Below are 12,153 nucleotides of genomic sequence, written 5' to 3'. Positions count from 1 at the left end.
TACAGTATGTGCATACAACACCCTACCTAGTACTGTAATGTAGCTAGAGAAATATCGTCCTCAGAATCAATACGCCTCTGATTCACAATATTGTTCAGTTGCGCAGTTCTTTGTCTTACATGGGAACAGCTTTGTTACAGCTTTGCAGTCATTACTATGCTCCTAAATCGATGTTCTGCTCCCCGCTGTCCTGACCAGTCAGTAATTGAGACACTTTCTTCAAGTATTAAATTGCTGTACTTTTTGCTTGTTTCTTTTTTCCTGAGGAAGACGCCAGTTTGTCACAAACTACTATGATTAGGTGACGCAATATATGCAAAAACTATCCTCTACAATCCTATAATGACCACAAAACACATTAAACAATGTTCAGTTCTAAACTGTTCACACTGAGGTCAGGTTGAACCCAGTGCCCGTTAACCGGGAGCTCCTCCAGTACATGTATATATGGTAATAGTCAGCTGTTTTTTGGAGGAACTCCCGTACACATAAAGAAAGGGATAAAAAAAAATTCTATGCAGGGATTACGGGATACAACAGAAAGATGTTCAGATTCAATGAATAAACTTACTTATTCTCAATACCATCATGCCAAGGACACAAACTTCAATACTAATATTTGTTACAGTAGATGGCTACAGGGTGCACACAGTACAGTGTCTTTGTCTGATTTTGGGTAATTCATCACACAAGGCACACTGTATCAGTCATCTACAACACATATTCCAATCAGAGCAATTGGGGGATTAAGTTGCATGACTGCACTAAATAATTTCTAATGAACTCAGCTCCTACATTTCATAACCTAGGAGAGCACTCTGAGATTTCTAACTTAAATGAAGAAATGCCTAAGTTGAAGAGCTACCTTCATAAGATGCAAAAGAGCTGATCTTCGTAAATGGATCTCATCTATATGGACTATACATTTCCATTTTCCAACATAGAGACAGTTTGCTTCAAGTGCTCCAAGCCACTTTACGAAAATGGAGGAAAATTCGTAATCCTCATAGGGGAGCTATAGCCCTCTCATTCGGCACCTTCCAGTGAGCTTGTCAAATTCTTTAACCTGATTTTATCCTTGTTTATTCACGTGCCTATTACGCTTACCCTCGTTTGCATGCATTTAGCAATTTTTTGACCCACATGCATCCACAGAGGCAATGCTGTGTGAGAATACTAATTAAGTCTGCAATAAGGAGGAAGGTAAGGAACGATAGAAAACATCTCCCCGATCAATTCAGCACACGATTTCAAGGGCATAGACTTATATATGCTACCTGTCAAAGAACTTATAAAACCATGGAAGTTACTGACATTTTTCTCACTGTATATATTCGATAAAATCCTTGATGGCTCTCAGCCCTAGGCAAGTTGACGGCTCGGTTAATTTCCATCCTTTTCTTGGCCACCAAAATGTCTCACATTTGAAACAAACAGTGTAAATATGCACACAAAAAAAGGGTTTAAGCTTAGGCTGAAAGCTGTACTGCATGTAAATAAAACGTACAGAAGGATATAGAAGGTTTAACATCTCTATAGTGTATACATTGTCAACTATAAAAGAAAATAATACACATAATTACTAGAGTGGAGAGATTATCATTCCAGGGGCTGATAAGGAAGAAATATGATGATAAGCACACTATAGCTGTAGCTATAGAGTAAGAAATATACAAAGGAGAGTAAGGAACCAGGCCCAATTGTGAACCAAATTTATAATTATACAGTGGCATTTTGTAGTACTTAGGGATAATACACAAATCTGAAAGACTTATTGTAGACTTACTGTAGACTTACTGTAGACTTACTGAGACTTACTGTAGACTTACTGCAGACTTACTGTAGTCTTCCTTTGTAAACTTCAGGAATATAAAGATAGAACTAAGACTCAAAGAGGATGGAATACCTTATTAGCAAGAATCAGCATTACATTGCAAGCTTCAGAATGGTAGATTTAGAAGGAAGAGGACATTGACCTGGAAAGGTCGGCGGGGTCAATGGGCAAAAATATTAATTGTAGTCAGCTAGGTAGGTCAGAGTGTGTAGAGAGCATGTAGTGTATTGGAGTTAGGCAAGAGAGGAATGAAGTAAATAAAAATCTATTACCATACGTAGAGGATGTCCACATCACCTAGCGACCAGTTTACTTCCATTGAAAGTACCTTCCATCATGTGTTGTTTCTTGGACAGCCTAGCTTACAGTGTAATCAAGTCCAGTCCAGTATCATACAGTGGCAATGATCAAACTTTCAGCAAACTTTGCGATCGTCACAGACTCACAGCTTATTCTTAATTTTAAAGTTTTCAGTTTTGGCAACAATCCAGCACTATAATAAGTCTTAATGATAATTGATCATGTTGCTTGATCATAGTCCAAATGCCATTACTCCATTTATCAACAAATGAAATGCCCAAACATTCACGCCTGTATAACTATACACACGTTGTTCTCACATTATCAGGGCATGTACTCCACACAGTGATGCTATGTCCCTCAGAAACTATTTATAATAAGCATAGGGGTACCCTTTAGGGAGAACAATCAAGTACTTAGGTTTATCTATATATAGTATCTATCTATCTAACTTGTTATGATTCTAAAATTTAACCAAGGCCTCTAAAATCAATAACCAAGAAGGAACATAAAGTCACATCTGTTGTTAGTTCTGCTTACTGTAAGTACTATCCAAGTCTGTATGCTGCAGCCTGCAGGTCAGTTTCTATGAGGCATGTCTTGTTTTCTCTGTATTGTATTTAACACTACAAACCCTATTTAACTAAGCTCATCTTTTCTCCATTATTTGTTGCTTATATCTCCTCTTTCAATGTACTTTGTGTTGCTTGTTTTGTTTGTTTTATTTTTCTCTGGAAGGTCCTGGTTGGGGAGGCAGGTCTGTATGCTGCAGTTCAGTTTTCTATGAGGCACATGTATCTTGTTTTCTCTGTATTGTATTTAACACTACAAACCCTATTTAACTAAGCTCATCTTTTCTCCATTTGTTGTTCATCTCCTTCTTTAAAAGTACTTTGTTTCTTTTTAGTATTGCTTGTTTTGTTTTTCTCCGAAAGGTTGTGGTTGGAGAGGCAGGACCTTCAGATAAACAGCTTACCTAATAGACTAAGTTCTTTCCCCTTAAATTGAACTAGTAAGGGTGAAAAGTGCAAGGTGTAATATTATGAGCACTTCAGAATTCAACCTTTCCAAAACCAATTTTAATCTTGTAAAGAAAGTCTTTAAAGAAGTCTTTAAGAAGTCATTAAAGAAAGTTTAATGTTTTATGTCTATGGAGTCTTATCTTCCTTCCTTTTCCTGTTTTTTTTTTTAAACCTTTAAATTTGCCATTTATGATGGATGATGTAGCAATCTCATAATTATCATCCAGACGATCCAGTTGTACGAACAGTAAAAACTACCTCCAGTACTTAATTTTTTCTTTGAATAAATTTGGCAGAAAGTGAAGACAAGAAAGAAGTTATTTTTGATTTATTGTCCATAAGAAAATTTAAAAATCAATACTGTGTCAATAATCACATGCAAAACTCTCAGCTCAAAAATTGACGGATGGTATAAAATACGACTCTAAATAGCAATTAGTGATAAAGATGAGTGTGCAAGGAAGGAAGAAAAGCCTTAATTTGAAAAGACATGTTCCTACAAGTGATGGCTAAAGTTACATTATACCTAAAATACTGTCAAAATTAGAGGAATTATGATACTGCAGGCATGTGAAATTGTGTAAACATTCTGCCAGAAACAGGTGATTACCAGTAATTTACAAATTAGAAATGCCACAGCCAATGATGATGGTTTAGGTTGAGTATGTACTTTGCCACATTCTAACCAGAGATACATACGTGTATACTATAATCAAACATTATGGAAACCTAGTTTGGGTACAGAAGTTAGATCCACATGAATATGAAAATCTATATGTTCTGTTAGTCAGTGAGTGAGAAAGTGCAAACAACTTATACACTGTCACTACCATGTACAGTATACAGCAGATTATTCAGAACTGTATCTATGTACAATCAAGTGTTGCACAATACAACTGTATGGATTATATTAGAGTGCTCAGTGCACAATACAACCAAATGGATTTTATTAAAGTGCTCATACATGAGGCCCATGGGGTGTGCTGGAAATGGAGAGGATGAGTGAGACTGGGCTGGTAGCTGAGGTTGGGACTGGGTTTGAGGTTGGCTTCGATTGAGGTTTGGGCTGGACTGAGGTTGGGGCTGAGTTTCAGGTTGAGGTTTGGGTAGACATTGAGGTATCAAAATCCTTATCACAATACTACAATATAGTGGACTGTGGACAGGTCAATATTAGATTTCAAATGCAAAACGTAATGTATGAATGACTTGAGAAGCCACCAATTTCATGAAATTTACAAACAACCTCCTACAGCACCTTATAAGTTTGCATGTATGCAATGTCTTAATTACTGCTTGGTCCCATATATAATGAAAGGCAGACTACATACGAGAATAACACTGAGTGAGTCTAGGAATCGTCAGAATATCAAATTTGAAATGACCTGAGCTGCAGAAGACTTGGGAAGGAAACAAACATCTTTCTGTGAACTTCTGTAACTGCTGAGGTTTACTCCATAGTGTACATGTTTGCACACACACTGTAAGCATTTATGCACAATTGCACACTGTACTGTGTGACTGCAAATGACATGTGCACACTGTACTGTGTGACTGCAAATGAGTTAACACACTGTACTGTGTGACTGCAAATTGCACTTACAAACTGTACAATAATAATTACATGTAGCACTGTAGTATTAAAGTAGAGTGTTGTCTGTACTGTTCATACAACTCATTTTCAATTCACTTGCATGTTTTTCACATTACTTAGTAACAGTACATAATTTATACATCAGGACTGAAGTGTCTAGTGTACAGAGATACTCAGACATAACAACACAACAGGCGCATAGCCAGGAATTTGCAAAGGGAGGGGCGAAACTGTAGATATGGCATTGCAAACTATCTAAGCGTAGCGCCACCATGGTTGCGCGAAGCGTACAAGAAAATTTTGGCTGAAAATGCCTCCCAGATCACTGGAAAAGGCACTTCCCAGGCCTTGTAAGTTGCATTTTAGCATTTTCTCTTTTGAAAATACTAGCGATATCATAAAAACATTAAAAAAAAAAATTAAAAATATGCTCAAGGGGGGCGGCTGCCCCCTTCGCCCCCCCCCCCTTGGCTACGCGCCTGCAACACAATGTTGTAACAGGAATATGCTTAACAGTAACACCTTTATGAGATTGACAAGAAAGAACACTTCATTTGAGAGAAGCAGAAATATACTTACACACCAGGGATTTAACAATAGGCCCTATTCTGTTTCAATGGAGATGCCAGAAAAAAAATTTAATTTAAAGTGTCAACATATGACAGATGTTGTGGTATAATATAGAGCTATTTTATTCAAAGTTTACAGTGTACTGTGCTACCAATAACAGACCTGCAAATATTAACAATTTGTCTACTACAGTATGGTACAGGATGCAAGTTTTAGAGTCAATAACTAAGGCATAATACAAAAGGTATAAATAGTAATAGAAGAAATTGATTTTCAATTAAATAATTCATAGCAACCACATTCCACAAAAAAACAGTACGACCAATAGGAAGAACCTTTTACCAAGAGTTGAGGATGAAATTTCATCACAGAATTTACTGGGCTCTGATTTCGGTTCAGTTAGCGGTGGCTCAAGTATTTGGTGCATTACAGTCATTGTGTTTGACAAGAGGCAGAAGAAAACCGACCCATGTTGATAGTCTTAAATGGCAAATTGCAGAGAATGTGAGGAATATGCAGAATGCAAAATGTCCCTTTGTACATTAATCAGTTCACCTTGGACTTCTATATTTGTTTTACTACACCGTACCACATACTGTACTTGACCCACTTAACAGTATCCATACTTTGTAGGATATAACAAAGGTGAAAACTTGTAAAGTAAACCACTTGTAAATTTGTAAAGTTCTGTTATATGTTAGAAATTTTAGATCAATCTCACAATTGCTTTTAAAATCACTTCAAATTGAAGTGTTAACTTCATATTTTTAAGTGCCTGTGTTTTTGTATTTGTGTGTGTGTGATTTTTTGTTTTTAAAGTTTAACCTGTCTCTGAACAGCACCTGCAACTCAATGTGTGTTAGTGAGTGCTCTTATGTACTGTATTGCACTTCAACAGCTTTTCCAGTTCATCAACAAACAAACTGGATTATTAATTGTGACTGAAATTCCATATGGCTGCCAGTAAGTCATAGACATATCTCAAAATTGCAGAAGAATTTTGGTTTTATATATTTAATGATCCATTCATGTCGAAACAGTTACTGATTCCAACTTCCAAATACAAACAATTATATAATTAAGTTAATACTGTACATGTTTCTAATACATGAATTATGTCTGAAAGACCTACTGTATGTAAATGTAAACCCAGTAAATGTAAGGTTACAATGAATAAAGTAGCTTATTCAGGGCATGTGATAGGTAATGGGAGTATAACGCCCATGTATGACAAGATTCAAGCGGTTTGGGAATTTTCATGCACTGTCACAAAAAGGAACGCGAGGGTCTTCTTGGGCCTTACAGGCTACTACATGCTTCTAATTATGGCATCTTAGTCAAGACGGGTCGGATGGCAAAGAGCACCGGATTGTGAATTTGAGTCGTAAGCAGTTGGCTCGAGAGGAGAATTACAGTGTACCAGAGAAGAAATGACTTGCAAATGTGTGGGCGGTGAATAAGTTAAAGTATTATCTCCACGGGTACAGGTTTAACATTGTTACTGATCATCAAGCATTATTCAAGTGGTGAGCACATTCGATAAGTTCCACTAGAGCTAGTTTCTGGCCTCACAATAATATACGTTTGATATTAATTATAGAAGAAGTTGTGTAAATGGGAATGCAGGGCATGAAGTCAAAGTAATTAGTATTTCTAACATTTTGTTGACACTTCATAATATTTCTTAATGTAAATGTTGTGATTTCATGTACGGAAAATTTTTGAAAGATATTGTATATCATGAAGAGTATATTTGAAAATGTTCATACATATGTTTTATGTAAATTTTTCCCTTTATAAATTAAGAAAAAAAATATATATATGTATTATGTACCGTAACTTATATAAATATTTTCCTTCTGTATGACTGACACAGTCATAAGGAGAAAGTGTCATGTAGTGTTGCTGGTAGTGTTGTTAGTTGCGCTTCTCTCAATTCATTTCAATTCATTGTTACCGAGTGTACGTTTGTGTTTAGTTAAATTCATTACTTAATAGTACCTTTAGAAGTTAAATGTTTGGAGCGAAGAGGTAGCAGCGAGAAGGGCAGAGAAGGGCGGCAGAAGGAAAGGAGAGGCACAGGTTTTGTGTTGATTAAGTTAACGCTGGATGTTGTTTACTGTATGTGGAGTTATGATTGGTTTTTAGTGAGCTTTGTTACAAGGAAGTATTCATTAGGTTTTGATAAAAAGGAACTCAACTGTCTTTACATTTGCTCATCACGTGTTTAGTCTTTTAGTATTATCATTACTGACAAAGCCAAACACCGGCCGAAATTACACGACAAGTATACCTACCATATAGGTTATCAGTCTTTGTGGAAACTGCTAAAGTTAATACAAAAATCTTTTCTTAGAATTGGCTTTAAGATGCTCTTCATTCAGAGTTACAATAGTACTTGGCTTGTTACTTCAATTATTTACACAGCACAAGTTAGCACTAACAATATGCATACAATACAGTCTCTAACAAAGGTTTATGGTCCTCTCTTCATGTATTTCAAAAACATCAACTCATTGAAATACATTTCTGATTTTCTGGACTAACATCCAGCATTTATACTAAATTTACACATTGGTTCCACTTGTGACTATGTGTAATATGTGTTACACAAGGAAAGTTTCATCAGAATAAAGGCCCCAAGGCCTATCAATGGCACCACCAAAGAGGCAAAATGGGTGGCAAGTGCCATCTCAAATGTATGGTGAGCCCTGGGGCCAGCATTCTTTCCTTTGGGTGCCTTCCCACCCCCCCACCCTCAAAAATGAAATTTGCCATACAAAAATAAATCTTCAGCTGGTAGAAAAATAACATTTTGACTCTACTGTCTATAATTTTACTTACACCTACCTACAAAATTCTGCCTAATTGAAGCTGCTATATATGGAAACTATGGAAATTCAGCCTCCCACCCTTGACCCTAACATGCAGGGCCCAATGGCAGACACCTGGGCCCTATATGGCAGGCACCTGGACTCTATGGGAGGCCTCTGGATCCCATTTCGATATGGCGTCGCGCTCGCACTGGCAACCGTTGCATTACTCTCAAACTTGGTCTCCACTCCCAAAATGTTGCTCTCAGTGTGTAATCGATCCTCATCCCATACACCATCATGCACTTGTAATGTCTAGCAAACCACTGGCCCAAAGTACAGTACACTGCAGCTGGTAGATGTGTATGCTAATTAGAGGAAATTATATACTAGGCTTAAATGACAGAGAAGAACTTAGTGAGTTCAATGGGTGGATAACTTTGCCAGTTCAAGTCTTGAAGGCTATCCTTGTCCATGGCACAAGCATAGCCTATAATATTTTCAAGTTCAAGAACTGTCTGACAGTGACAGTCCACTTTTTCGTTTCAGTTTGGAACAATTGACACTTACATTCTTAAAAACGCCAATTATCTTACTAAAAATTACAATGAACTGAATGGCATCTTTCTTGTTACTGTTGCAATCCTTTGGGATTGTCTGTCGCCGCAAATAACATCAAATCAATCCTTCCCTTACTCATTACTATATGATCTTTGTACAGTACAGTAGCAGACAGTGCTCACCAACAAGTAGTACGTGGGTACGGCACAGCAGTGAAACTTAGTATACAGTAACTGAGTAACTACTACCGTTACTCGTTAGCTGATAACGTAAACGATTTCGCTTAGGCCAACATTGACTCTCATAAATTCGAAAACAAATCTAATTAAATTACCTGGTGACATGTTATAATGAACGCTGCCCAAGCGAATATGCCTGCCAAGCCTCTTCCGACAGGAGTCTGCAAAAATATTAATTCAGGCGGCGGTAACTCTGAAGAAGGAACGGCCGTTGTTTCGACAGCAATGTGTGACTGTGAAGTAGCCATTACAGAATGTGTACTGTTAGTCATTACAGAAGTAACCTCAGTTGACAACAAACCTGACTCACTGGTTGAATTGATTGCTAGTGAGGTCGAAATCGCGCTAAGCGCAGCCATTTACAGCCTCCTTTCCAACACGATATTAAAAGGCAAGATAATAGTGTAGCTCTGAAATATAGTCCACCAAGAAACAAGGGAAAATGGGTCCGTTATCGAGAAATGTTACGATTTTGTGATTTCAAGTTTTATCGCGCATAATATTCCTAGATATGATAACTCGTACTATACTGCGCGACATCGTCATTGACACGCATGCGTTCCAGAGAGGAGAATTTATGTTATGAGAGGCAGAATATCAGAATGAGAGAAGCAAGAAATCTCAAGGTTGCGCAGTCACTGCAACAGTAAGGATTGTTATTACTACGCATGGGTGTCGAGAACGTGGGTTCAAACAGGGGGTAGTTATGGGGAGGAGGGAGAGAAGGGAAAGGGAGAGGAGCAGGAGAAGGGAGAGGGAGAATAAGGATGGGGAGAAGGAAGGAGTGGGATCGAGGAGGAAGAGGAGGAGGAGGGAGAAGGAGAGGGAAAGAGGAGCTGAGAACAAACTTCGAGTGAATGATGGATCATGTGACTTTGATTTGAGGGCACAGTACACATAATTACTTAATGTTTCGACAAATTGGAGCCAGACTGTGCATTCCGTGACCACAAATCCAGAATGTTAATTCATACAATATTTTCAATAACAGATCCCTTTTAAGCACTATATTATTAATTTGAATGTAATTTTGCAACAAAATGGCACTATATAAATACAAAATTAAAAAGTGGGACATCCCAGTATAGTAGGCTATTGCGATGGAAATATAAAGTTTCCTGAACCTTCGCCCTGGTCATGTGGTTAATCTGCCGATTAAAAAAAAATGAATGTCGGACGCTGTAATGATTGCAAGTCACCACAACCTCCGTACGTATACCCGTTTACCACCTTCTATTTGTAGTTAAATCAGTTAATTACAACTTCTTAAAAAACTCCATCGATGGAGTTTTTTAACAAGTTGATCAACAAGCTTTGTAAGCAGTCGGATTATTTGCTTCTTATTATCTGTTCATACACTGGAGAATCATTCCTGCAGTATAAGTTTTGTCACTGTCCCACATTTTTTGTAACCCGATTTCCAGTCAGGTCAAGTTTTGCCTTCGGAAATTGAAAATTTCATCACTACTATAATTTATGGCTAGGTATGTGCAAATAGCAGGAGGCCGTGTATATAGGCCTGTATATAACTATGTCGCTGTTTGCAAACAGGAACAAGTATGACTCATTTGACAGATATTAGATTCCATCCTGGATTCAGCGACACTCGCAACCTGCGTTTGAAACGACATAACAAGAACAGGGTGTGGATTGTCTATTCTGAATTCGACACAATACTTCTGACTTACTTTAATTAAGTCTCATTATCTTTTTACTTTGACAAATTCAGTCTTATAGTGATTACAATTTCCTAGCAACCAAAACCATGTAGATTTGAAGAAACGTTGAAAATGTATTTGTACATCTATGCCTGTATGACTGTATCTTTCTTCTTCTGTCGAGTTGTCTTGCCATTCTTTGATCCCGGCGATGGTTCCCAGTGGCGTAGGAAGGTTCTTTTGAGTGGGGGGGGGGCTGAAGACTGATGGCCGACCTGGGGGAGGGGTTTAAGGGGAGGGGGTGTCCCCCTCCCCTTTGGAATTTTGTTTGCATTTCCAGGTGGCCTCAAATGCTATTTGGTGCAATATAGCACACTATAATTTTGCATTTTCACCTGGCCTTAGATGCAATTTGGTGCTCCAAATGAGATTTTTTTTCTCATTTGGAAATGAAAAAGGGTTGTTTTTTACTTGCGAAGCGGGGGGGGGGGGCGGAATGATACTTCCGCCCCCATATTTTTCACTGGGGGGCTGGCGCCCCCAGCCCCCGGTTCCTACGCCCAAGTTGATGGTTCCCGTATAATGCCCTACCGTTTTTTTCTGCTCTGAACCAGTGATCCGCTAAGTTCGTGTTGCCGATCGTGCCGATTTCCTCTTCGTCGCAAAAGATACTAATTACAAAATATTGACGTATATGTCGAGAACATGATGTTTTGAAGGAGTATTTTGAACTTTTGTCAAAATGTCGATGTTTTAATCCACATTTGAACAATTGCGTCTCTTTTCCTTTCCCTTATCATGTTTTATTTAGCAATTTCTTTGTTTTCATTGCAAAATTTGAAAATTTGGACTGAAAACTGCGACGTTCTCAATGTCGAAAAGTTGACGTTTTACCTCGCAGTTTTTCGTTTAATTACAGAATTCGAGTCGAAGTTCCGATGCTTCATCTCAATACATCCAACTATGTTGACATTTGATTAGAAAATCTTGATTTCTGATCTAATCGTGCCAAAATCGAGGTTTATCATACTTTATGTGGAACTTTCGGCGTTTACCTCAAATTTTGAATTTCATCTGGGAAAGTGTTTCGTTTTATCTTCTTAATTTCGACGTTTTCATATCAACATTTCAACACTTTTATTTTAAAACACTGCACCTACCTTCTCAAGGAAACCAGTCGCATAGCCAAGGGGTGGCCTGGGGGGGGGGCGGGGCACGTGCCCTCCCCAAAAAAATCATGCTCCCCAAAAAATTGTTTACAAAGGACGAAACGTATTATGTTCATCAGTAAAACTTCTTCCATCGACCGTGCATCACAATAACCAGTTGTTTTCTCACTAACAATGTCACAGAGGCCCCGGCGTGAACCGCTAGTGCTGAAACTTCAATACTACCCTGCATGAATTTCAATTTCAACACTCTTATTTAAAATCATTATCAAAGCAAAAAGGTTAATTTCCATTTTTTGTATAACTTTTTCATCCGCCTCAATTAAAACCATAAATGTCGGACATACTAAAGCCTGAAATTCTTGAACGTAAAGCTGCTTCAAGTTGCAAAAT

At 37.9% G+C, this 12,153-nt stretch overlaps 1 protein-coding gene across 2 annotated transcripts in view; it reads right to left on the bottom strand.

The window, feature by feature from the left end:
• LOC139959613 (transmembrane protein 184B-like) overlaps window positions 1–9,479 on the bottom strand; it is a 38,872-nt gene extending 29,393 nt beyond the window's left edge. Inside the window, exon 1 of one of the 2 annotated variants that reach the window (XM_071957354.1) lies at window positions 9,029–9,479. In XM_071957354.1, the coding sequence (XP_071813455.1) occupies window positions 9,029–9,292 (264 nt within the window). In that variant the 5' untranslated portion in view covers window positions 9,293–9,479. The remainder of the gene's footprint in view (window positions 1–9,028) is intronic. The other variant, XM_071957353.1, reaches the window with a different exon arrangement.
• Between the last annotated feature and the right edge of the window lie 2,674 nt (window positions 9,480–12,153).

This window comes from Apostichopus japonicus, chromosome 19 (genome assembly GCF_037975245.1).
Source record: "Apostichopus japonicus isolate 1M-3 chromosome 19, ASM3797524v1, whole genome shotgun sequence".
Classification (NCBI taxonomy): Eukaryota; Metazoa; Echinodermata; class Holothuroidea; order Aspidochirotida; family Stichopodidae; genus Apostichopus; species Apostichopus japonicus.
The sequence above is the reverse complement of the archived record's forward strand: the minus strand, read 5'-3'. Positions and strand labels throughout refer to the sequence as shown.